The sequence below is a fragment of the Brienomyrus brachyistius genome, chromosome 11, assembly GCF_023856365.1.
Source record: "Brienomyrus brachyistius isolate T26 chromosome 11, BBRACH_0.4, whole genome shotgun sequence".
Taxonomy (NCBI): Eukaryota; Metazoa; Chordata; class Actinopteri; order Osteoglossiformes; family Mormyridae; genus Brienomyrus; species Brienomyrus brachyistius.
In genome coordinates, this window is record NC_064543.1 from 11073854 (window position 1) to 11101068 (window position 27215).

Genomic DNA, 27215 nt, shown 5'->3' on the forward strand with positions numbered 1-27215 from the left:
GTGGCCCTCGTCATTTGTTGTGGTCTGTCTGGCCCTGGGATGAGAGCCAATATTGCTGTGGCCTTACCCTCAAGGATTTACACCAAGTTTTAATTAAATCGCTTATGAACACCTTGAAGCCCCAGACCTGAGGTTGAGGGGGAAACTCGCTCCTTTAAAATTCAGTGTGTCTGAGCTGTCGTATTCGATGAATATACGAGAAATGAGTTGCTAGTGACTTCTGAAAGCACAAAAAGCACAAAAAATCCCTTATAGCATCATTGAGACTCTGTAGAACATCTTTCCATTTGTCACTGGGTCACTTTCCATTAAGGGTTTTAACTAGTGCTGGTGATGTAGACAGCAGGCGTCCGGATGGGGAAATCCACCGCATATTCACTGCTGGTCAGGCTGCTGTGCACGTATAGGTTGAGCAGAGGCCGTACAGAAAGGACAGGAGTGCCCCTTCATCCTGCCCCTGGCAGTCTGTCATAATGATCATAGCAAAAGCATCTGACCAATACTATACTGTGAGGTCGAACTTCAGTCCTTCGCTTTTTAGCATGTTGTTCTATATCTGATTTCCTGACGACACCCTGTAAGACATGTGGTTAGGAAATGTTCTTTTTTTTTTCTTTCTCTGTCCCTATGCTCTTTAAGGCATATGCGTGACTCTAGGAAGTCGAAGTGGAAAGTGTTTGTGCTGCGGATCAGACGTAGAGTCAAACGGCGTCTCACCCGCCACTTGTGTGTTTGCATTGTTGTTTTTTTTTTCTTCTTTTTTCTTTGTTTGGTGGAATGGAGAACGATGTCATTCAGCCTCCCTGCTTCCTGAGTACTGATTTTTTTTTTTCAAGTTATTATTTATATTCTGAAAGGTCAGATTTTATGGCCACTTCTAGTGTAATTGCATGGTTTCCATAGTTACTGCCTCCTGCATCTCATTAGTTAAGCAATACAGCCGCAGCCTGTACCCCGAAGAAGCTGTTAACACAAACTACTGTCATTTTTGAAGAAATAATGCATCCTCTTTGTGAGCTGAAGCTACTGCGGAGATCATTGCTTCTGCAGCGACGTGACATTTGTTTCTCTGTTCAGTATAGGACTGTGGAAACATGCCAATGTTTAACTTACTGTCACAAGTTACTTTTTAAAATTTATTCAGAGATCTCACTTGTTGAAGTCTACAAAGTTTTGAGAGGCCCAGAGTACTCGCATTATCCCTGGTTTTTTCAACACCACCAGCTCAGCCAAAATTGGAGCCCTCCATGCCAGGTCCCATCTCATGGGGAACGCCAATGTGAGTGCTGCTCCTGCTGATGTCTTGCAGAGTTTGGGGGTGCCATCAACAGTCATTTAAGAATCTCAGCCCTAAGCTCCTTCTGCACATTGAATTTTTCCCCTTTTGAAAATCGAGAAAAGTGATGCACACTTAAAAAACGGAGCAGAACATCGCACTAGAAGCTGAGTGCTGCTGATCTAGGGATGTCCCCATAGAGTTGCGGGGAGCTCCTTTACAACAAATAGTGAAAACTGAATTGAAATAGAACAAGGTGAATCACTACCTTCAAGAAGAGATTTAAAAAAATACCACAAAGAAAAGGAAACATTGAAACAGCATTTTCCCACCATTGCATAAACTGAAATGTACTTTTGCTTCTTGTATGTAACATGTTTGATTTGGATTCTCTGGAATTGTAACAAATTTATATATAAATAAGGCAAAACATTCATAAGTGTGCAGAATAAACCACAGGCAAGATCATTGCTGACTTGAATAATTCCCACCAGCTTTGTGCATGCTTTGTGGTGGGAGAGGTGAGCGACTTACGGCTCTGTGTGGGAGTCAAGGTGCGGAGAGTCAGCCTCCTCCGACAGTTACACTGCACAATGTGCAAACACTCAGAAAATAAAAGCAGAGGAAATAGGCCTAAGGTTTGTCTCTCTGTCATGACAGCTTAAATTAATGATGCAAATATCTACATAGTCAAAAGTGTTTAATGTCACGATGATTGAATTAGCATTTTACTTAGGATATTGCCTTTCCGGTGGGTTAGAAATATCTTGCAATGCTCCGTATATTTCTTTGAGGAAGATTCTCCTCAAAAGTTTGCGACAAATTATGTTATAAAAATGTTTGTTTGGGGAAAAAAAATTAATTTGTCTTTTACTTTTAGATGTTTATTTGCTTTTACATTAAGATGTTAAGCATTTTTTGTTATAATTATAAGTATTTAACATTGATACTATTAGGGCAATTTTGTACAACACCAGGTACAAAAATGACGGTACTTAGCGGTGCTGCTTTTCCACTGGCGTAAAATCTCGTACCTGCACTGAATGACAAATGACAAAAGTCAAATGCGAAGCAGGGTGTTTTGTATTGAATTTGAAAAATAGCTATAGTAAAGTATATCATTGGGCTAGTTGATGTGAAATATTAATACTGACATCACATGTTATGCATAAGCAATTCTTGCATCGCTAGTCAGCTAGGTTAAGATCAGGCTTACCATCAGTTCTGTATGGAAAATGTATTAAAAGATACACGTTTAAGTATATGTTTAAAAATCAGTTAAAAGTTTACCTACTTTTTTCTAAGCTACTTTCTAAGTTTAAGCTACTTTTGCATGAGTGGTGCTTGCGTTCTCTGAGACATAATGATTTTCATCCTTGCTGTTTAAATCACTCCTAGACAGGTCAGTGAGAAATTTGTTATATTGAACTCCTTTTTTTGCTTTGTGAAGTATATTATACAAAATACTTCATTTCTTTTCATGCCATCTGGATCATCTTGTATCTGTTCTTCAACCTGATCACGATTTTAGCTTGTGTCTTTCATTATTACATCCATTATTATTACTTTTTATTTTTTTGTTTTTCTTTCTCAGTCCGCAACTTTTTTTCAAGGCGGCATTTGTGAAAGTACCGTATCAAAAGTATGGAATCTTGTGTGGTGTAAAAGCACCCTTAGTATTCAGTGAAGTTCAGATAAGAGTATTTCAAAATACTACGCTCTGCCATGATTATATACCACTGATTCACAATAAGAAACTGGGATGGTTTTTGCATTATTTTTAAATTAATATTTCACTCTGAGTGGCACAGACTTTTTGCCAATAGGACTTCATCAGTGTGCACAAAACACTCAGCGGCCACTGTGGGAGGTCCACCTGCTTCTTAATGCGAACTGCCTGCTCAGCATAGTGAACCATGTGGCTGAAGATGATATATTCAGCATGCAAATGGTTAGAAGGTTCGGAGACCATTAGAAAAACGTGGTGCCAGTGTCTCAGAAACAGTCATGCTTCTGGGATTTTTACACACTGCAGAGTGTAGAGTTTCCAGGGACTGGTATAATAAAAAAATTAGGCTGCAGTGCATTAATGAGAAAGGTCAAAGTAGAATGGTCAGACTTGTTAAAGCTAACAGGAAGGCTACAAGTGCAAAAATAACAGCTTAGTGCAACAGTGGTTTGCACTGAGGCATCTGCAGATATACAGCTTGTCAACCCTTGAAGTAGTTTTGGTGTCCTACCTGGAACTTAGTAGTGTGTGGTGGTACAATAGGGACCTTTCTTGCTGTGTTATACAATACTTAATATTTTGTATTATTATTTGTGGTTTAAGAACAGAGGAAAATGGAGTAGTTGTATCATTTGAATTGAGTATGAGATGCGACTTTAGGGAAGACACTTTAGCCCACATATGCTCTGTGTTTTAGCTATGTGCCGACCTCACAATTCTCTGGGCTAAATCTACCCTGCAACTTCCCCTGGGATACCAGCAGAGGGCAGACCGTCTGTTCACACACACGCTGCCACCCCAGGGCCTTGGCACAGTGAGCGGGAGAAGCAGGCATTAGCAATAGGGGCAGTATTCCATGTGTCTTGGGCATCAGCAATCATCAGCTGCATCTCTGGGAAGCTTTTGAGAGGGCTAAGCACCTTTAATGTAAACGCAAACTTTGACTAAGAAGAGCTGGAGGAATGTACTGAACATAAAGCCATGTGTAAGAGAAGTCGAACGGCTGAGCTTGCTGGCAGGGATGGCAGTGACTGCCATGGTGAATAATCTGCAAACAAAGGACATTCTGGGACATTAACCTGGAATACACTTAAAAGCCCTTTAAGGTCACAGGCTGCCACTTCAGCAAGATTGGTGATTGTCATGAGAGGAAACCGCCGACACCGACACTGGGAGAAATGGAACCAAACTTAATTCTCACACCTTAAGGCCCCTGGCACATACACAACAAGCAATGCAAGCCTGTAGTTCCCTGGCAACCTAGGAGGGTCTCTCTTGGTCCAATCGAAAATGGCAAAACCTCTGTGTATTGTAAGGTTCAATGGTGTGTAAAAATGTTAATGTTTATACAACAACTGAACAGACCTCTAGGCTTTTTCAGTGTACTATTTTGGCCCGTAATTGGCGAAAAAAGGTACCCATTTAGAATACTGCCAGAGGTGAGGCTTAAACGTTTGCAGACTAAACAAACTTCCTTAAAGAGTGTAGTTGTTTCAGTAGCAGTCTGCTGTGACTGGCTTGGTGGTCATTTGTGAGACATTAGTCAGATCCAGGCGTTATTTAAATTTGAGGAACACAGTCATCATTAACAGAAAATGTTATTGAGGGTCCCCTGTGAGAGATTCAAAATCCCCATTACTCACTGCCTTGTAGTATTTTTTAGTTTATTTTTTTGTCCAAGGTAAAAAATGCAAATGTGGGTAAATTTCAAGTTGCATAAGCGTGCCTCTAACCCATCTTTCAGCAGACTCTGCTGTGACACGTGTTCAGTGCAGTTTTTTTGGTCAAACTCAATTTTTAATTTAGGGCCAATGTCCAATTTATTCATTATGCAGATAAAGGAAATTTTCTTTTGTTTCAGGGGACTTTCATGTCACTGTATATTGACAAAGACTGGGGAGGATACTTAAGACCTTTTAGTGGCTTTCTGTTCAGATGTGGAAGGCAAAAGCAGCTGGTGTTCCGTGGTCTTTGGCCACGTGCCGGGATGGAGACACCAGCGGGGGACAGGTGCAGCGTAACAATATCGTTCCTGTTGATTGAGCGCTTCAGAGCTTGAAATTGACTTGTTTACCTGTCCGTTTGCACACCCGCTTCACACTAAGCAGGTTATGGTCTGAGTACACGCAAGCCCGCCAGCACTTTTTGGTGGGAAAGCTATTTATAGCTCTGGTATCTGGACTCTGGGAGCTGTTCCTTCTCATCTTTCAAACCCATTAGCTTTAAAAAAAACATAACAGAATAACACTGTTAATATTGCAAGGTATTAATTTTCTTTTGTTTTAAAATCTTTGTCATCTGTATGAAAATTTAGTATAAAAATAGAAAGCAAAACATACATTATGGCTTTCTGATTAGCCACATTTACAATACTGTACTTGTCATAAAGGTATGACTTTGATTTACTCTAATTCATTTGGTCATTTTTATTTTCTGTGGGTTTATTTGTAGCTACATAGCCTGCTTGGTGTTTGCTTGTTTGCCAGTTTACTCTGTATTTTCCTGTGCATACTACAGATACATATTTGTTCACTGTAATGTTGGGCCACCCACAAAGTGTGTCAACACTGGGGTGAGTCAGGGTGACACTGGTGTCCTCTGCCAACTAAAAAAATGTATTATTAAAATTCACATGGGTAATGACCTATGGATTTCAAGGCTACGTTAGCTGGTCTGTTCTGTTCTTGCTTCTTGAAAACAAACCTTAGTAAGATTTCTATTAAGCTTGCATTCACTAATATATATATTTTCAAAATGTACTGCATGATTGTTAGCTTTACTGGTGGCCCTTATCACCACATACAAGTTGTGGGTATATAGATAAAGCAGTTACAGCCATTTTTACGCAAGTGTGATTCAGTTTGGGTAATTCCAAGACCTGGGCTGTTAGGGGGCAATGGCATTATATTGGTAATGCTGAAGTAATTACCTCTTTGGTGTTTCTCCCTGGGGAAGAGTGCATCGTTGTTACACTGGCCTTGCAAGCTAGCAGTACTTCAGCTGTGCTGAGGAAAGGTGCTCGATCTCCATTAAAAAGTCATGAAGTAATGGACCACTTGCGTTCGTAACCCATGCACTATTTGTTGGTTTGCATCTCTTCCTTTTTGAGCTGCCAGAGGTTACAGTGTTTTTTTTTTATTTAACCACACTACCGTTCCTGTCTGTTGAATACAGATGTTCATTTTTCTGGGAGGCTTGTGTGGCCTTTGCAACTGATTGAAAGGCTTTTTCTTATTCTATCACTTTGTATCAGTCATAGGAGCATTGCACCATCTGCTGGCTAAAAGAGGAACAGCAGCACATACTTTGGGTACTTAGTATTGCCTTATGTAGTGACTTTTAACAGTAGGTAATTTTTATTCATTTTGCAGACATACTGTGGTATATGTAAAATATGTTAAAACACATGAACCTGCTGTGGGCCATGCAAATGGGAATGACACAGTATCTCTCTCTCTTGCAGTGAACGAAATCATCGGTCGAGATATGTCCCAGACTCCAGGCCTTGCAGCAGCACACAGCCAGCCCTAAGCTGCCTGCCCTAGCTGGCCTTCCATCATGCCGAGCTGGGATCCAGCTCTCTCCACCCTACACCAGCCCCCCCAGAGCTTCCAGTACCACAGCCCCTCGCCATCAGACAGGGATTCCTGCCTGTCTGTTGGGCTTCACAGCTGGATGGACATGGATGTAGCGGATTGTGCAGATGGTGCAGGGTCTTTTGCTGCCACACATATCAGTCACACCATCCAAGACCGAATTACATGCTCAGTAGACCATCAAGCAGCACTCATAGTGGCAGGTTTTTGAAGGTTGTTCAGTCATGACATGGCTGAAGGTGTAGACCATCTCACACCAAGTGTGCAGCATACAGTGGAGCTTGCGTGCCTGATTGTGCCTCCACAGTGCACATTGTAAAAACACAGCATTTGCCGTTTCTCCCAAGATGGATGGGGGCTCTTAAATTAGAGAGTGAAAGAGTCATGGGTTTCTGCTGTAAGAATCTGTGGAGTGATATAGGAGCAAAGGACAGTATAGTTGAATTTAGATGGTACCAGTTCATAAACACTACTGCGTGGTGCTGTAGTGGAACATCAGTCTCTCAGTGCTAGTGAATTTCTTCTCTGGGGTGGGCCAGCACCAGGGTTGAGGGCATGTTTCTTGCTCAGTGGCCAATTAAATCGCTCCTCCTGGGGTGGTCTGTGTGGGAGATGGTCCCACTGTGTGCCTGGGCAGAAACCAAGTAGCCTTGGGGTGAAGAGTGAGAAGACGCTTCCATGTTGGAGTTGTCATAGGGTTAGATAATATTCAACATTCCACACTTTGAGTGTTTTTTTTTTTTTTTTTTTTTTTTTAAACTGTAGAAAATTGTACATTTTCCTCCACTTCAGCTTGCACAAATGCCTTACATTTTTTAGTTTTGAAATTTTAGAAGCTTTTGTAATAGAACTGTTTTATATAGCTGATTTTTGAATTTAGTATTATATTTGTTAAAAATGGTATTTTAAAAAAAATGTAGACTTTGACTTGCTGAGTTGTTCAAATGCATATGACTTCCCTTAGTAAAATGCTCTTCTTGCATTTGCTCTGCACCACCTTCCTTTAGCGTGAATTAAACGGTGAAGGCAGAAATGACTGTTTAAACAGGAGACATTTAAATGCCAGCATGTGTTATTGCGTTGTAAGGGGTGTTATTCAACCATGCAATATTGTATCGTGGTTTGGAGACATCCTGCAGCAGAATTGGCTGGCTTCATATGATACCTCACATTACCTGTATTTGGGGGACAGATAGGAGCCCCCTGTTCATCACTGTTAATTTAAATTTAAAACGGTTGAGAACAAAAGAGATTTATAAATAATTTGTTTTTCTACCAGAGGATTTCTACCCTTTCTAAGGCGAGCTAACTGTAGAGGTTGTTATGTTGAGACTCAGCTGACTTGTGACCTGTGAAGCCACCTGGAAGTGCCTGTCTAGGGCCAGCGTCTGCTGCCATGCAGCTCCATGTTTCTTTAAGGGCAGTGTTTCCCAGCCACCCAGCTTCCTACCATCAGTCCATTTTTTTTGCCGCCCATGTCCTGCAAAAACGTGGACTGTCTGCGGGTCTCCGAGGACCAGATTGGGAAACACTGCTTTGAGGGGGCCGCGATGTACCCCGTGCAGAACAGCTGCTCCAGTATTTTCACTTTGCTGCCGTTCACTTTTCCACACTGCATCCCCCAAAGTAGTATGCTACTGGTAAAAATTTTGGTTACATTTTCAGCATTCAATCTAGAATAAGACCATTATGTAATGGTTGTTTCAGGGTTATATATACAATTTGCAATTCGCAAAAAGGCTAAATGTAGCACCAATATTGGCCTGTAATCCAAAGGTATAAAAAAAGCATTTTTGACTCATGAAGACATGTTGCACACTCAGGTTTTCCATTGAGGAAACGTCAGGCAGGGGTTTCTAGGAGAATTATAAAAATGTATCTATGCAGACCTGGATTTTCACCCTGCCTTAGCCTGTCATTTTCTCAAACAGTTGTATTTCTGTTCCCACATATATTTTTCTATTATACTATTTGAAGTTTGGATAGGGAGTGTTCACATGCTATAGTCATGCCCGAAAATTCTGCTATGCACTAAAAGTTGATCGATGCCTTTTTAAAGAATCCTGTCGCCTATATATGTTGAGCAGGGGTAGGGAACCTGATCCAGGGAGAGCCGGTGTGGCTGCGGGTTTTTGGGATGGCCTCTCAATCAGCCAATAATAAAGCAGCGATTCTCAACTCCAGTCCTTGGAATCCACTGTTATTGGCTGATTGAGAGGCCATCCCAAAAACCCACACCGGCTCTCCATGGATCAGGTTCCCTACCCCTGATGTAGAGAAAGTTTAATTGTAAAAAAAACCACAGGATGACTGAAGGTCTTGCTCACCCTGTATGTATCGTATGTGCATTGAAAAGGGTACAATGCAAAGGTCTTAATATATATATATATTTTTTTTAGCCAATAAAGAATTGAATTCAGTGGATTAGACTATGCAAACACAACAGTGCAATGTGAAGCTCCTCATTGGGTATTTGCATGTTCTTTAGACATGTCCATTTTGCATTTTGTAGAAACACCAGCATGTTCTGAATATCCCCCCCCCCCCAATCTGGTCTGCATTTAGCTACACGTACCTAAAAAAATTCTACAAAAAAACCTTGTGCTATGCACAAATTTTGAGTCACGGGCTTCTTTCTGCTGTCTTCTGTGGGATTCTTTGTGAAAATAGAAATCATGACCATGGAGTGGAGGCCAGGTTAGGAGCTATGGACTGAGAACGGAGATTGAAGCAGGCTCTTTCAAGCCCAGCATCTTCCCTTTCACCAAAGATTTGATACTGGTTGGAAAATGGAATCCATGCTGTATTTTTGATATTCTGTTATGAATGTCATTCATGAAAATCAGCAGGTTTTAAAAAGTTTCGTAAAATGAAAGGGAAATACAGGACTAGCAGACGTTTACAGAGACTTCTATTGTAATTTCATGTACATTTTTGTATTTTTAAATTTTGTAATTTTTAAGAATGCTGTGTGCTTTTGCAGCTCTTCAAAGGGAACCCCTGCATTTTAGGCTTTTAGTGTATTAATAAAAAAAAAAAAACTGTAAAACTGTCTGCAGTCAGTGTTGTGCTCCTGTTCCTCACAGGGAGGGGATGGATGGTGTTCGTAACCAAACTGAGTATCCCAGTTATTCCAATCTATCATACTCAGGTTGTCCTTAATTTAACAGGATGTATGATGTAACTAGTCCTTGTGTCGAGGACAAGCGAGTGTTCTGCGGCATGTTCCGGGTCTACAGTGCGTCTCCAATTATAGCAGTGTGTGTGTTTTTTTTTCCCTCAAGTCAATCATTTTGAATGTTGCAGAAATTTTAATTTGCATAGTGTCACAGTATGTCATTAAACCTGATTGCAAAACTGATTTGTCTCGCCCCCCAGGAACGGATTTATACAAATTTGACTTCGGTTTAACCCAAACTTCTGCATTCCTGAAGCCGTTCGTGGTGCGTAATCAATACATATGGAATCAGCCCCAATTAGAGCAGGTTTAGCATCAGAAGATTAGTCTGAGGAAAGGAGGGGAGCTGGAAGTTGACTGCAGTTGCTGTTGTACATAAAGCAAGATGTTTGGCATCATAAGTTTATTGTTCACAGACCGACATATACAGAATTTCTAAATTCATACAAGTTTTGAACTTTCTTAAAAAGAAAACTTCTCACACTTTGTTCTTCTGGTATTGCACTCATCAAGGCAGAGAGACTATCAGCAAAAGACTAGTTATTAAAAGAAAAACATGTAGCTTATATCAACATACACATAGGAGAAAATGTACAGCATGCAGGGGTACAGTAGTTCAACAGGGAAGCTTCAAATAAATCAGTGTAAACACTGTCTGCAGATGAAGTAAACTTATTAAAACAGTCTAAATCGTACAAAGGAAAAGTTACTCACTTTAAACTGAACCTGGTCTATGGATACCTTAGATCACCCTTTTCCATAATGGCTACAAGGAGAAATAAAGTTCATCATACTGTACATCTCATACAATTCAACCATTGTTGCCCCCCCACCCTCAAATAAAAACAAAAACATGACAAAACTGAGCACTGCACATGCAAAAACAGCCCAAGACATTTTTTCCTTACATAAATGACCTAAAGTAAAACTACTTATCTGCCGTGTCTTTGATCAGTTAGTCTCCTATGGTTGGAAGTTGAAAGCAGATGGAGTGACAGCAAGTAGAAAATTTTTTTTCCAGAGCCCTTGTGGTAAAGGACATGCCCTCACCTAACGATTTTTTTTTTTTTAAACAAATGACCAAAGGCACTATGGGATTTAAATTCAGTGTCATGTCTGGAGGGGCACGATTCTATTGGCTGACGAAGGTGGCAGTTTTGAGCAGAGTGACACACACAAACACAAAGTAGATATGGTGGGGGGGGGGGCAGTAAGGGGTGATTGTATATTGATTCGTCTCCGTCTCCTCGGGGGGCAGGTGAGAGAGATGGCAGGCAGGGTCCCTTGGCAGGTAGTCAGTCACAACATGCCAAGCGTACGGGGTGGCCAGAGAGGGACTGGTTGGCACGCTCAGCCACGGCCCGCCTCGCCACCTCCGCGCTGGGGAAGGTCACGAGCGCCTCGCCGCTGCGCTGCCCGCTCAGGTTGTACAGCACCAGGACAGCGTCTGGCTGCAGCTGTGGGTATAAACAAGGCACCTGGAACTTAGCTCCTCATCCAACCACTTCTACAGAAACCACGAGACCAGCCAGCTACTAAACTACTGGCCTCAAACTAGCAGCAATGAGTCTGATGACCACCACACACTATTCTATGGAAGCTGGAAAAGGTCCACTTTGCATTGCAGCCTGAGAAAAAGAGAGAATGTTTAACATTAAAGATTCAGACTTGAGGGTAGATTATGAAATCAGAAATATCTTTTGTCAGACAGGTGAATACTGCTAATGATCGTTGAAACTCAAACATCCTAAAATCCATTGCGCCTAGAAAGGGGGGGATGAAGCGGTTTTAGATTCTGGAAGTCAGTTAATCTTGTAGCTACAAAGAGATGTACCCATGCAGAGTAAAAGTCAGAACTTTAAGCAAGTAGGACAAGCAGGTAGATATTCAAACAGCAGGCAGAATAGGTAAGAGGGTCCAGAATTCATTAGAGGGGTCCAGTTAAAAGCTGCATCCCATTTCATAATCACACATTTACAATTCCAGACAGGTCCCAGAACTTTGGGTTAGGTCTGCAATTGTGGATGTCACCATTTGGACAAGACACACACAACACAGATGTCCACATAACTAGCAGGAGGTTCCCTTCATGCAAATAAGCACCTAAAGAAGAAACCAAAGCCTCCCCAGAATTATAAAAGGGAACCCGAATGATTTGGATGCAGAGGCAATTTTAGAAGAGCCTCACCCACACGCCTGTGGGGCCATGCAGGGTCTTACCTTGGGGGGGGGTGTGGGAGGGGCTGGTTAGAGACACAGCCACTCTTTGGGGGGGGCCAGGGCCCTTGCCTGATCACTCAGCTGTAGCACAGGGCTGTAGTCTTCAGGGGCATACTACAGCATAACGACGACAGTCAGCCATGGGAGTCTGCATACACTGCTGGTTTCCATGCACACACACACACACCCCCACTGCACACTAAACTACACCACCAACTGTGCTAAGACCCCACCGTTGAAGCGGTCGATAGGATGCGCTGCTCAAGAAGCGGCTCAGCCCGACAGGTGCTTTGGGACTCCATTCATCCCAGAGCACTAATCGTGTCGGCATAAGCATCACCCACAGGAGAGGCCACCCGTTTACCGGACGTGCCTCGTTACCTTCACACACGTGACCGACAGATGGGCGCCCTCAGGTACCACCGTTATCATAGAGTCAGCAGCAAAACAGCTGCCGAAATCCAGATAGCAGTTCCAGATAGAAAGAGGCAACAGAGATCCGGCACCACATGGCAACACGCAGCCCCTCCAGCCAATCACAGTCTACCTCCCTCATCCCTGACAGCATGTTAGATATCATACCATCCACTGCAGGCTCCGCCTACACGATGTCAGCCAGTTACAGGGGAACACATAGGGGAGGGAGGGTACACGTTTGAAGGATCAATTCCTGCATTGCGCAAAGTTCATTCCCCAAGAAAACACTACTGATGCAAATGCACATACGTATTTGTATACGTATACAGAACATGAATTCAGTAGAATGACCAAGTAAACTAGTTCCCATCCGACCCCACAAAACAGCCCCTTCAGTAAGCAGAAAAACAGCAGGTGGCTCATCTATTCTGAGCCCCCAACATGGTGCTCATAACCTGCCTTTCACATTGCTTGGGGCCCTAGCATATGTTAATTGAAACATAATCAATTATTCATAAAAATCGCTGAAACAGCAGAGATCTACTGTTTAGTTTGCGGCAACTTCAGATAGAGGCGCCAGTCATACGAGTCATTTTTTCATCTCGGTTTCCTAGGTAACAGTGCTACATGCGACAGCAAGACCGAGTTAGAAACAAATGTATTTGCCGTTGGGGCCTAGTGGTTCAATAGTACTTTAACCTCTACATTTTAAGGCAGGGGTCTCCAACTCCAGTCCTGTACAGCTACTGTCCAGTAGGTCTTCTATTCTACCTGGTTTCTGCCGAGCCACACTGGTTCCTGGTATTTACCTGAGAACATGTGTGGCTCATCAGAAACCAGGAAGCTCGCCAGGACCAGAGTTGGAGACCTCTGATGTATTTCAGATGGGCATCATTATCATCCAAATCTTGTACCCAGGCAGAGAGCATCTGCAGGACCGGGAATCATAGGATCACTCAGGGGCTGTTTGGTAGCCGGAGTGAGCAGGTACTGACCTGGTAGCCTTGGAAGAAGCTAAGGATTTCCTTGACTCCTGTGTTGTAGGGCAGACCCTGCATCCTGACTAGTGCCCCGCCTGGCTGGGGCAGGACAGGAGCTGGGGCCTGGGTTGCCACAGCTGCTGCCAGGGCCCCAGGGGGGGCTGCGAAATAACCGACTGTGGAGGGTGAGACTGGGGGGCTGGAGAAGCACACACACAAACACACACATAGGAACATGGAGTTTAACCACAGACACACAACAGCACCAGACACAATATGGAACAGCCAACAGGATTTCCTGCGCCATCTGGGGGTGCATTTCCCAAAAGCTCCCGTTACCAACTTGCACAATCAGACCCATTCAGCTGCATGCCTCCAACTATGCAAGTTGCCAATATAGTTTGCAATCATGCTTTTGGGAAAGGCATCCAGACTCAGCGAACCCCCTCCTCCCCAGCCAACCTGGGCAGATGTCATGCTAGATGTCCGGGGATGGGGGGGGGGGGCTTACCTTGGGTAGTAGGCTGTGTAGTTCATGTTCATGTTCATGTAAAGCTGGGCATGATGCTGTGGGGAGTAATAGGCCAAAGCTGGGGCGTTGGCAGGTGTCGGGGGCTGCGTGGCTCGCGGCGTGGCCAGCAGTGGGGGCTGGTAAAGAGCAGCCTCTGTAGCGGGCAGCAAGGCGGCAGCAGTCGCAGGGAATGCGGCATAGGTAGGCGGGGACAGGCCTAGGTGCAAGGTGGGGGGGGCACCATGTCCAAGTCAGAACACCCTCATTTGGGGGAGAAGCACCTATTACACTTCACAGCGCTGGAGTTAAACCAGAATGTTCATCAAATCAATTCAAAATCAGCAGTTGCCGTGCACATCTGATGCCCTGGTCTTTTGTGCCACCCTCCGAGCTTTAAGCTAGCGGCATGTGTCGACACAAACAGGCTCCGTGAGGGACACTTTGACAATGCCAGGATGACCTTAGAGGTCTAGTGACTCATCTGACTTACTGAGCCAGGTGTGTTCAGCTGGGGGAGGGGGGTGTTTACACAACAACCTGCCCGTCTCCTACCGAGGCTAATGTGTTGTTACACTGAAGGCTGAAAGCTTGATGAAATGTCAGGGGCACCAGTTAGAGAGTCATAGCCAATTTGTATTTTTTTCCTCTTCCCCACACGCGTGTTCCAGAAGGTACTCAGAACTGCAAAGCGTTACGTCATGCTGCTCTTCAGAGACGTGGTATAATCAACGACCCAAGCAGGTGGAAGACTAATAGCTAATGAACAGAGCACAACAGCCCACACAGAACACAAGAAATGCAAACAGCCTGTACAACATCCAGTAGGTGAGTTACCATCAACCAGATGTTTATATAATGAAGGTCAGAAACTAGCATGTGCTAAGGAACCATAGAAGGTCACGAACTTGAAAAGGGGACAGATGCTCTTTATTTTGTAGGTTGCACCTGCCCCGGCTGTCATGGTGTTTCCAATTCTGTATGAATCAAACAGTTTCCCTTAATTACTGCATTTCCTCAAGACTGGAAAAGCTACAGAATGAAGGGCTGGGGTCTAATTCATTCCTGTACAGTGAGATTCTGCTCCAGAGGAATAAGGAGTTGAACATACAGGGTAGCTTGCAGGGGGGTGGTGACAGGCCACTGCGATTCAGGGTTCCCCCCATCAGCACGAAGCTCATCTCCTCGGCGGAGCACTGGAACACCTCCACGTAGCGATCCTTCATCATCTTCTTGTGGCACTTCTGTGCTACCATGAAGGCCCGGTCTGCTGCCTTCATCTGGATGAAGGCGTCTCCAGAGGGGCGCCCCTGTTGGGGGGTGGATGCCGTTGTATTAAATCACACAAGAGGAAGGACTGCATTTGCCCTGTGATTAAACCAGGGTCCAGGAGAGAAACGCGATACAGAGCTGGCCAGGGTGGCCACTGCTGCAGGAAACTACTACATTCCTCCTGAAACACTGATTGTTTTCTGAGGTCCTTCCATGCATGTGCCATTGTAAACGTTTAGAACTTTACATTAACGGACAACACGGCCTTAAGGATACGACTCAAGATTCTTGTGAAGTGAATGTCCTACCAGTTAAACATCATAATGGGATTAAGGCACCAGCTGAACAGAGAATCTGATGAGTGTCAGTCATTGGGTCTGAGAATCAGGCATCAAGACTAATTTTCTCAAAAACTCCAGTAGTTTGAGAGCGGGAGTAAAGCAGTCACTCACCTGCTGATTGAGCACCATGTGCACCCCGTGGGGCTTAATGTCCACCGTGTGCTCGGCCATGAACTCTAGGATGTCCTCGATAGTGGCAGAATACGGCAGACCCCTGAGCCGCACACAGTCCCGCGTGCTGCTCGCGGGCAGGAAGGGGGGCGTGGCCAGCACCGGCACCGGCACCATGGGTGGCGGCGGCAGTGTAGATATCAGTGGTGCAGACACGTAGCGGTTCAGGACCTGAAACAGCAGTGCCGGTCAGGGAAACAGCTCTGTACTAGTGGAGGTAGACATTACAGGGCTATAAAGTTGGGGAAAATAATGCTTGCAAACCCATGGAGAGAGGGCTTACTAAAAGCTGACTTAAGAACAAATAAAGCAACCAAGTGAGAGAATCACACTCTGATAAGATGAAACGGATTTAGAGTCAATTGTAGATTTTCAAAGGACTGCACCGAATTAGACATGTCAACTCAAATGCAATGTAACCTCAGTATACTTTATGGCAGACTGGTGCATATCATCAATATTTAGAGCACTCCTCACTAGCCTCGAGATGTTCAACTCACAGTCTCAGCGATTTCGTGACGTCAATCACATTGTATCAAATTGCATGCAAGCACACTGAACTCCATTACAGTCAAAGGCGTGCTAGTCACGTGATCCAGTTCCCATGGCGTGTCACTGGCTGGACCCCATACCTGCTGCACTTCGGCTGCCGTGCTTCTGAACAGCTCGATGTACCTCTTGCCCAAGATGTGCTTGTGCTTCTTTAGGGCATTCTGGGCATACTCTTCACAGGCGAAAAGCACGAAAGCATCCCCCGTGGGCCGGCCGTCAGGGTACCTGACGAACAGCAGCCCCTCGTCGCCGTCCGTCACGGGGCTGTCTGACCCCAGGAAACCCAAGACGTCCTCGGGCGTGGCCGTGAAGGGGAGCCCCCGCATGCGGATTATCACCTGGTTCTCTTTGGACAGGAACTGGGCCACCTCGTTGGAGGTCCCTAGAAAAAATAAACTATGCGGGTCAGAGGCAAAGTGAGGAATGACCTTCCGAGACTAAAGACCATCTGCATTCGGTACGATGAGACCTGCCGTAACAGAGCAGACTGATGACAGTCATAACCGTCAAAACAAACACAGACCTCTTCCTTTTATAATGGAGAGTTTCTTTGGAAATAGGACGTGTGCTGTCCCAGCCACACAGACCGAAGGGAGCTCTTTAGAGAGTTGGTAAGAAATGGGTGAACAGGCGTTTGACACGCTTGCAGACCCCTGGGGTAAACGTGTGCCACGTGCCTTTTGTTGCTGCTCCCCCACCAGGACGGTGCCTTTTACTTGCCGGCCGTCCATTCACCACCCTCTATTACTGGCTAAATTCACTGTGACCAACAGGGGCTTGTCACAGACAGTAAAGTCATTGTTCTGGGAAAGGGGGGGTGGGGGGGTGGGATAATGGATTCCTCAAGTACCTGCTGCAGGTTTGTGTGGGGATGGTCTCTAACAAAGAGCCATTCACTTCCCTCAAGATGCACTAAAGGAGGCAGGATCAGCTGCAGAACCATAAAGCTGAAACTCAGAGCCCTGCTTGTTTGGAGCCTATAGGCCATCTCATGCACATAGGGGGAGTGGGGGGGTAAAAAAGAAAGAAAAAGGAACCTAACCTCCAGCAATCTTCAAGAATTCCTCTCCCGTCGCCTTGTACACCTGTAATAACACACAGACCTTATTCCATGCACCAGGATGAGATATTAGATGCCATCTGTGCCCAAGTGATCCTCTCACACTTCTTAACTCTACATTCACTTACTCGATCACTTTCAGGCAGCAAACAGCATGTATAATATTGCACTGGAACCCAAACATCTGACATCTCCAGTAACAAGTGTTGAGCTGAACGCTTAACCCAAGTCAGAGGAGGTCAATCTTATCCAGAAAGGACCGGTGTGTGTGCAGGTTCTCACTGCAACTCCCTAATTAGATTACTAATTAGAGGACTGATTGGCTGAAGAGCCCTCACATCTGGGTTTGAACAGCTGACCTAAAGGTTACCCCAAAAACCTGCATATGCACTGACCCTTTGCGGGTAAGACTGGCCACCCCTGACCCAAGCTCTTCCAGTTAAGTAGGAAGAAACTGCAAGTTTACTGGATACAGCATTGACATGCAACTACTTACTGTAAAATGATCCTCATTAAATGTCATCTTTAAAACTATGACATCACTAATCTATTGAGTACTTGGACAGCGACGCAGAATGCTGGTGGTTTTCCAGGGTATGTCTGTGCATGTGGACTGAAGGCAGGCTGGCATTCTCAAGAGGCTCACCTCGATATAGCGGCTGCCCATGTGGTGTTTGTGGCGTTCCAGTGCTAAATCTCTGTGCTCGGGGCTAACAAAACGCACCAGCGCTTCACCGTTCCTTCGACCCTGAGCATTCAGACACAGGGCCACACCACCCCTGGAAGAGACAGACAGACACACACGGGTTTGTTTCAAATGAGACTTAAAATGACTTAGCGAGGACCCACAACAGTACAGTGAGGATATGGGTTTAATGATCTGTCGATGCATAGTGTATTTTGCCTGCAGTGTACAAAAGCCGTGTTCAGTCAGAAGATACAGTTTGGTTCTGGTGTGTAGAGGTCCCAGATTTCTCCTACTCTTACTTGGCGATGTTGAGGCCTTTGAAGAAGCGTGCTATATCCTGGTCAGAAGATTGCCATGGAAGACCCCGGGCCCTGATCACCGTCTCGTTGTCCACAGCTTCCGTCTTACTGCTGTGGGGGAACAGACTGGGATATGACTGACATTGCTCTACTGGTGGTTGTGGGAGTGTTAGGCTTTCACTCAAGCACCAAGCAGAAAAACAGGCAGCTGGTTTCCAAGGCAGCAAAGTGAGGAAATGCAAGGCTTACAGAAAGCGCTGAAGTTAAGTGATTTCCAAGAACTCATCTGGCTTGGAATTAACATGCCAGCAGCATAATTCAGGAATGGATCTACAGATAAGAATGTAAAATTTTGCAAAATAGTTGATAGTTAAATTTATCACTCAAAAACTTGACAGATTAAGGCTGGGAAAAAACATAAGGCTATACTATAGGTCTCAGCAACCAAGACATCATTGTACCTTATGTCAAATCATAAAGCTAGTGGTTCAGATTAAGATTTTCCCAAAAACACTAAAAACCATCCTAGTGCAGAGACTGCTCCAGAACTGCTTATACTGTCCACAGTGGATGTCACAGGGGCTCACCATGCTCCAGATTCAAACTTGTAATTGACCGTTTCGAAGCTGGTGAATTTGCGATCTGCAAAATAAATAAAATACAGAGTTTGGATGAAACTTTTGCAGAACAGATTTCACCATTTCACCCAGACACACCCTTCTGGCACAAACACACAGTGTTCTTGGACTTAAGTTGGACTTACTGTAGGGATCAGACAGAAGGTGTAGGATGATGACCACCATTTTCTTCACTTCACAAACCCCGACAGTCTGTTCTGCCAAGGAGGGGCTGCCCAAATCTAGATGAGGTAGGTTAAGGACGCTAAGATAGGGCAGAGACAGCAAAGGAGGACAGGGACCGCAAAGGAGGACAGGGACAGGCATGTATACAGTGCCACATTGCACACTGTCAGTTGGGGGATACACTGCAGCATGGAGTCCAGCGTCAGGTCCTTCACTGGACCGGCGTTGGGGCAGCATTTGTTGAACTCGCTCCTCAGGTCCACAAAGGAGTAGAAACAGTCAGGCAAGACCAGGTTCTGGAGCACAGGGGGACCAATTCAGCATAATGCTCAAATGTACCTGCAGAGTCATGGCTGTTGAGTACCTCACTTTCAGACACTCAGCTATCAAGCCTCTCCATTTATTCCCAGAGAGCCACAATGTAATTGGTTACATTCCACTACAGTAATTAAGCATCTAGACCAGGGTTGTCCAATTCCGGTCGTGGAGGGCCGGTTTGCAGATTTCCCTGCTCAGACGCACTTATGGCCCATGGTAATTAGTTTGAACAAGGGAATCTGCAAATTCTGTTGGATTCTGGCCTTCTAGCAGCAAAAATGGGGAATCCTAGACCAACTAAATAAAAGCCAGACTAAACTTAACTTACACTAAATATGGACACAATTTAAAAGAACCAACCTTGACCCCAGAATTAGCCAGAATGGTAATTTGAGGAATCAATTTAATGCATCACAGCTAGCTACCAGGTAAAAAGGGAGAGTCACTGCACCTCAGCAGGCCAATCAGTGCCTTACCTTCTTGGAGGATTCAGGGTGCAGGGCCTGCCTGATGATCAGGGGTCCAATGACACAGAGAGTGTATGAGCTCCTGCCTTGGGCTTTGAGCTCGCTGGAGACATATTGTTGGAACTGCAACACAGAACCGGGAAGGGTGGGGTGGGGAGATGAGCGCGTCACTTTCCATTCAAGCTTTTCAAGGAGGCAAAAGGTTATTTTGTTCATTAAAAGCTGAACATAAACAGTCACTGGCTCAGAATACATAGCTACTGCAACCACTGGAGGAAGCCATCAGGGCGGAGGAAAAAAAAAATTATTCAGAACCGAAAGCTAAACGAACATTAAACAATAATCATTCAGAAGATCATCTGAAAATGTTTGTGTGTGGGGTGGGAGAACCGGTTTGACAGGTTCTCTGTTTGTGCAGGACGCAGCAATGACTTTTAGCAGCAGTGAGTCAGAAGAGCGGAACTAAAGCTAGCAGAGCTGGCCTTCAGCAACCTGTACAAAGGATTTCAGGATATGAGACTAGGCCCAGACGTTGACCTGCAAGCCACAGCGATGGAGCTCTCAGAGAGCACCTTATTGAGCAGAAAAACAACAAGAGCCAGGGGCAAATACTCCATAGAACAGATGTGAAGCAGTTAGAGACTAGCAGCTCTGAAAACCATCACAGCCATATCCACTCTCACCGTCGTCCACCGGCTGCTTCACCAAACACAAGTACATTCTATAAAAACGCACTTCTTGTTCTATGGCTCAGTATAGAAATGGATTTACCCAGTTTGAACTTTTTTAATGTTCCATTTCAATCATACCTCTACTTTGCTTCTTGCGAAATGACCCTTGAAATAATAGAATTATTAATTAAACACATTTTTCGCTGGGTTACACAAGGTGCCCACTGGATCTCAGGGACCTAGCAAAAGCAAAGAAGCCTTTGGGAACAAAACTGTAAATCAGGGCCCCCGGCCAGGTTTACAGTAGCCATTCAGAATGATGCTTTGTGCAGGTCAGAACGTGCCAAGAGGCAAGAAACTCAAAGCTATTAAACAAAATTCATCCCCCCTCACTCAGTTTGTTTTTTTTTGCTTCTTTTTACCTTAAAGCAAGAGAACGCACGTATGCTTTTAAAAATGAAGGATGTTAGTGAAAACAAAGACAAAACCTCCATAAAAGCCATACAAACCATTTAAACTACACAAACCCAGAATAGAAAACTGCTTAAGCTGATATGAGTTTGACAGAGGGGTGTTAGATGGCCTGGGGAGGCGGGAGGGGGATGTCAAAACCTATCCAGTGCCAAACCAACTCGTCATCGAGGAAAGCATGCAAATCAATATGGATGACAGCATTTAAGCCCACGGCCTCACTAACCCACCTGCCATGCTGACGGTAACAACACGAGGAAAACATCTACGATATCTGGGATGGAAGTGTGCCATTTAACCATCTCTTTGAAGGAACATTAACCCAAAGCCAGGTTTAGATGCTGTAAACCCCTTCTTAGAACTGGGTGTTCACAGTCACCTGCTAGGACACAAGGGAGCTAGACCTTCACTCACCAAACCAAACCAGCCAAGCAAGATGTGTCACTTGGGCACAGCACATATGGCAATGACTGTCATGTCCTTCAACATCCAAGCACAACCAGAAAGCAATATTTAAAAATAATGCCTGTTCCCGACTATCCATTTACGGGACAGGTCTCTGACATAGAAAGCAGTGGTATAGATGAAGTACGCAAGGCATTCAAAAGCAAATGCAATTTATACGGGCAATATGGGGTCTGATTAGAAGCAGCATGTGTTGCACATCCTTCCATAGCAAAGCCCAGGCGTTTCAGATGTTCTGTCAACTGTCTCTCCGTGAGGACAAAGTGCACAATGATGACAGGCTCCGCTTCCCGGGCTGATAACGCGGAGTCCAACATGTCCGTGTGCAGGCTGTGCAGCCCGTGCAGTGGATGACTGCATGGTGGGAGTGGCTGTGACCTTCAGCCCTGGTGCCATTGATTGCTATTCCTAGAGGGGCCTGTTTGCTCTGTGGGACAGCTGATGTGTTTGCACTGGGTCACAGGCACGCCCGGGACAGATAAAGAGAGCCGGAACCACAGCCGGCACGACAAGCCTCCCTGAGGCAGAATGAGGAACAGAGAGACTCCGGTCACACCCTTAAGCACCCACTGCGCCTGGCCTTTAGTGCAGCTGGTTTGGGTGGGCTGGTTCACAAGCCCCACCCAGTTTAGCTTAAATTGTTCCACCCTATTCCCACAAACTCTGCGGCAGCGGGAAGGGACCGGCAAGTTAATACGACTTAATAGACCAGATTGCATTTAACGGGGTGTCAGAATTATTTGATTAATTCGAATGACACTGCTTCCGTTACGCCAGCAAATGCAGCCGCCGCAGCACGAGGCGGGAGTCGTCTCAGCCTTCGTGAGAACACAAATTAGAGTTAAGGCAGATTTTACATAACATGCAAAGCCCAGGGGAAAACGCCCAAAACGACAAGATCAAAGCTGCACTTTTTTCTCTCTCTCTCTCTCTCTCTTTTTAAAAACTTAGTCATTGCCAAAATTCTGTGCTTGCCTGCTGCTTTATGAGTACTGCAACTTTCGTAACAGGTTGAAAAACAATTTCATGTCTGGAATCATTTCATTACTTCCTCCTTGTTAAGGAGGGTGAGCGAGCGCAAGCCAACTGACATCAGTCCTCTTCTGGGAAATTCACGACAGGATTACGCCTGAAACTGCTACGGTTTCAACGGCTGCACCAGTGAACCTACGCTGCTAACCACTTGATGCACAGGCTACCAATCAAGTCAAGTCAAGTCAGGCTTTATCATCAGGCTTTGTTATCCTAGCATGTACAGTAGACAATGAAACAAAATAATGTTCCTCCTGAACCTATGGTGCATCATTCATGACAGCACAGACATTACAATGCTAAAGACCATTTACACAGCACAAAAGAAGATTCCTGTATGACTATCAATCATTTAAGGGGAGAGGGAAGCCTACTACCTACATTTCCTACCTAACACAACAAACACTCTACATTAGACAAATGAACAGTCATACTACCTAACACCAGGACTCCGGTGCCTGGAAGTACAGTCTATGCTTAGTTATGCCAGAGGTCTGGCTCATGAGATGATTCAGTTCAGTTCAGGGACCACAAGGGGGTCATTTTTAAAACTGGGTTAAAGAATACACAGCAGTAGCAAGAAGTAAAATTTGAAGGCTTTTGTTTTCTTCAGGGTGGCTGTTACACCATAGTGTCACTGGTAAGGCCGATTTACTTCTACGTAGAATCTGTCGTCGGTAGCCGCGTAACCTACACCGCAGCCTGTAGTTACATTTCTAGGGAGGTGTGCGTCTGGCCACACCATTGGGTATGCAGCTACACACAATGTAGATTGGGGGAGGCGGCCACAAGGGGCACCGCACCACCACCAATCAGCATTCGCACATACGCGTCAGAAGATTCCAATGCTTTCAAAGGCCTTCAGAACAGAAACAATGGATACTGCATCTGTCAGAAATCTAAGTGTCAAACCACTTTCAAGGGTGACAGGAATAGAGCAAGGGTGTCAAACTTCAGTCCCAGGGGGGCCGCCGGCCCTGTGTAGCTTAGTTCTTTCCCTGTTCCACCACAAACGATTCAACTCAAGAGCTGTGTGGTAATTAGCACAAGGAGTTGAATCAGGTGTGTTCAATGAGGGGAAACCCAAAAATGTGCAGGACTCCGGCCCCCCAGGACTGGAGTTTGACACCCGTGGAAGAGAGGGAATGCAACACTGACAGTCTCAGGAGTCCAGACATTCTATCGTAAAGAGAAATAATGCAGAAAAAAAACTTGCTTCAACACACAGACCCACAGTTAGCCTGAGAGGGACTTTATGCAGGACAAACACACACAAACACACACACACCATACTCTACCAGTGAGGCAGCTGAGACAGCATTCACTAATTCGGCATCAGAACCACAAGTGGGTGACAGGGAACTAAAACCATTCAGCCTTAAAACTGGACTCCTGTCACAAAGGCCAAACGCATGTGGTCCAGCAGGTTCTCCCTCCTGCTGGTGCTGCGATTAACAGCAGGGCGTGTTCACGGGTAAACATTCCGTCTTCCAGATGTCTACCAGGCACATCAGCCTGGGACAAGACCGGACCTGCTAGTACAGCAGCTCTCCCTTCCACCCACCATCGGGCTGCCTATCCTCTCTAGCTGGGGTTAAGACTGAACTACCTTCTAGTAGGCTTACAATTCACTGGTCAAGTGAACAAATCACAACACGCGGCCAGGAGGAGTCACCATAAAGATTACCAGAAAAAAAAGAAATGGGGATGGACAGGACTGAAGTGTTATTCAAGTAAAAGTTTTGTAATATGTTCCCACTGCATGACTACATAATACCTTTTTACTGCTAATCTTCAGTAGCCCTTTAAGAGCACACATTACAGAATGACATCAATCAGGCTCAACGTCTGGCTCAGGCAGCGAGTTCACATGCATGCAGCAACACAACCAAAAATGAAACCGGCATGTCAAATCTGTAAGTGAGGGGGGTCAACTGTGGCCATCACCAATATGATTCCTCTATATGCTGAGGCTTAAAATCAGATTATATCCCCCACAGCCCCATGTGATGAACACACGGGAGTCTCTGGATACCCAGCAGGCCACAACTGCAGAAAACGCAGCTCACCTGCTGCAGAGCCCTGTCCAAAGGCTCGGCTTCGCACAGCTCCTCCAAAGATATCCCCGTCTCCTCCTTGCATTGTTCCGTCAACTCCAACGTGTCGGGCTTTACAATGCGTCTCTGCAGCTTACCCACCTGTTAACAAAACGCCGCCAGTTCAGATCGTGCGTCTTCAACAGCCCCCCTCTTCCACGGAAATTAAACCCTATGCAGTTTGGGCGAGCTCACAAATAGATACTCATACAGGAATCTCCTGTACAAAATGCCTGTCTTTGCAAACAGGCGCACCTTAGACTAATAAGCTCAGCAGTTGCAAAGCAGTTTATTGTAAACGCAAGGTTGTTAACCTCACGGTGTGATAAGCCCCTGACACTATCAAAGAGGTACGCTTTCGTTAAGGCACTCAGTCTAAAGGCTTCAAACGTACCCTACCCCAATATGGCCAAAAAGTGCAATAAATTGAGGTATTGCTAGTAAGTCAAACATTTTTTAACGTATTTTACAATTTAAGGCGGCGTGAGTGACTTTTTGAAAGGGTACCTTGTTGACTGGTCAGCTGTCAAGCACAAACCCGACGAGCATTAACTTCACTAACTACATTTGCACACGTACTAGTTGAAGAGAAGCCTTATTCGAGTCAGAAGGTCCGTACCTTTTTCTCATGTAGGTCCACAATTTGCCACACCAAGAGAATTATTTCCCTTTCATCCGAACCCAGTTTACCCCCATTTGCACCAGCTGTTGCCCCAAAGAACACCACCAGAGTATCACTGTGCGAAGCCATCAGGGACCACAAGGGTAAAAACTACAATTAAAAGCAAAGATCAAATAAAACAACGCGAGGGTTCACCTTTTTCCAAGTGATAAGAGAAACAAACAAAAGGTCAGGAAACTCAACTGAAGCAAACGAAGGAAAAAGAAGATTTTGCTTTTCAAAGAGGACACGAAAGAATGCAACCAGAGACTCTACCTGTTCCAGTACTCGTGTGGTACTCTTTCCAGAGTTACTGGTCTAACTGGTAAAAGAGGGTGGGAAAAATCCGGGTTTCTTTCACGCTTACACCATAACAAGCTTTTTTTTCTTTTCTTTTTTTTTTCAAAGTTACCTGCACTGGTTGAGCCTCCTTAATAGAAGTCAATCTCCCAAGGGAGACCGTCCATTGGCTGCTTCCTAAAGGTAAAGGCGGGACATGCTGGCTCCGACACCTATCCTGCTGAGGCTGATTGGTCTTTTATCTTCCCAGGAAGTAGCCAAGCGCCCATTTCTTTTTTTTTAAAACAACACGCGCACCTTTTACATTAAAGGTGAGCGACTCCCTCGCTCAATGCGGAAAAAGAGAGTAAGTCAGCGCACCAGCCCTTCTGCGGTTTTGTCCTGCATTTCATAGAGCGCCAGTGACCCTCTTGACTGTTTGAGATCCGCAGGCCATAATACGAAACCAAGTTTTAATAAGACTAGTCCGTTTGGATGCAGTATCGTTTTATAGTTGGAAGACGTACCAGTCAATTTTGGTTATACCGATTTTACTTATTTGTATTCAAACGTGAAATTAATTTGTTTGAACTTTTCACTTAATACTCCAAATATAAATAATGTTGCCAACTCTCACGCATCTGGCGTGACACGTTTACTGACTCACGCAATAAATCTTACGGTAAATCTATGTTACCACATGATAACCCTAAAATTAGCAACAGCTTTTGCGGTAATTTGCAATCTCTACAGAATATTTACAAGGTAATAAAACTGTTACATACATGTAAATGTGTGAGTCGACTTATCTCGAATTGAAAATCTCACATCAGCTAGCTGACCAAAGTGAATTTCAAGGGGAAATGTATCATTGTGACAACGTCAATAACAAGTCACCTTGTGACCCTGAATCCGTAATGTGCTAAGGATCTCTGTCTGGTGTAGGAGAGTAATATTAATGGGCTTCCCTCTGTGGACTGCTGGTGTTGAACGCAGGTTATATGTTAATGCTTGGTGGTCCAACAGGTGAGTCCGGTAGTGTATTTCCCTTGATGTGCCTTTCAGCGGCTCTACCTCAAAGTCCTGCGGTAGATATATGGAAGATGGGGCTGAGTGACGGTTCTCGAAGACTCACTGAGAAAACTCGGCCTGGTAGTGATGTGGGAAGGTGCTCTGCCTTTGGGGTGGGAAACTGGTGGATGAGTTTCACAGTATGGGGACCTCAGGAAAGTGATTAATTCCAATTAGTGTCATAAGAGATTGGCAATTTTTTCGGGGTGCTTTCTGGGATAGGCCTACCATAATGCCTTAGGGACTGAGCAATTGGAAGATGGATGGATGGATGGAAAGTATTTATGCATTAGGTGTTATTCCCTGTATAATTAGCAGTTGCCATTTTGCAGTCTTCAGAGGTTTTTCGACCTAAGTGTACCCTTGCTCAAATAGTGCACTGTATGCTAATGAGGTCACATGGTATCTCACTGTGGCATGAGGGAAGACATGATGATGAAGGCCTGCACTACCATTCTGCTGCTAGCAAAAAAAATTTAAATTCAGCAGAAATGGACACGCACTTGGCGAGTGTGAAGTGAAAGGACACAGACTGTGCGGTGTTGCGCAAGGGATCCTTGGCATTTGTGTTTTGATTTGAGGTAAAGGGAAGAG

The 27215-nt window shown here is 44.9% G+C and overlaps 2 protein-coding genes across 5 annotated transcripts in view; one reads left to right on the forward strand and one right to left on the reverse strand.

The window, feature by feature from the left end:
* nfatc3a (nuclear factor of activated T cells 3a) overlaps positions 1-9150 on the forward strand; it is a 45246-nt gene extending 36096 nt beyond the window's left edge. Inside the window, exon 10 of the mRNA XM_049031042.1 lies at positions 6469-9150. Coding sequence (XP_048886999.1) covers positions 6469-6536 — 68 coding nt within the window. The 3' untranslated portion in view covers positions 6537-9150. The remainder of the gene's footprint in view (positions 1-6468) is intronic.
* A 1017-nt stretch (positions 9151-10167) lies between these two features.
* esrp2 (epithelial splicing regulatory protein 2) lies at positions 10168-25692 on the reverse strand. Of its 4 annotated transcripts, none has more exons than XM_049031048.1 (16): positions 25230-25597; positions 24584-24712; positions 19885-19998; positions 19272-19386; positions 19051-19146; positions 18875-18929; positions 18288-18398; positions 17947-18079; positions 17283-17325; positions 16321-16622; positions 15629-15859; positions 15016-15214; positions 13908-14124; positions 13412-13595; positions 12000-12113; positions 11101-11236 (listed from the first exon to the last, which is right to left on the reverse strand). In XM_049031048.1, exons 1-15 carry the CDS (start codon positions 25359-25361, stop codon positions 12027-12029), a joined length of 2148 nt encoding a protein of 715 aa, XP_048887005.1. In that variant the 5' UTR covers positions 25362-25597; the 3' UTR covers positions 11101-11236; positions 12000-12026. The 4 variants fall into 4 exon arrangements, with proteins under 4 accessions (XP_048887004.1, XP_048887005.1, XP_048887002.1 ...); XM_049031045.1 differs by lacking the exon at positions 11101-11236 and having other exon boundaries at positions 12000-12600; positions 25230-25382; positions 25548-25692; XM_049031046.1 differs by lacking the exon at positions 11101-11236 and having other exon boundaries at positions 12000-12600; positions 25230-25382; positions 25476-25603.
* Positions 25693-27215: the final 1523 nt, after the last annotated feature.

Bases quoted from the DNA above. Each gene is read 5' to 3' on its own strand.
- esrp2 (XM_049031045.1), bottom strand. From the start codon at position 25,361: ATGGCTTCGCACAGTGATACTCTGGTGGTGTTCTTTGGGGCAACAGCT. The intron at 18,399-18,874 runs GTGAGCCCCTGT...GTTCCCCCACAG, and splicing joins AAGTTTGAATCTGGAGCATG to CAGTAAGACGGAAGCTGTGG. The intron at 16,623-17,282 runs GTTAGGTTCCTT...TATTTTTTCTAG, and splicing joins ATTCTTGAAGATTGCTGGAG to GGACCTCCAACGAGGTGGCC.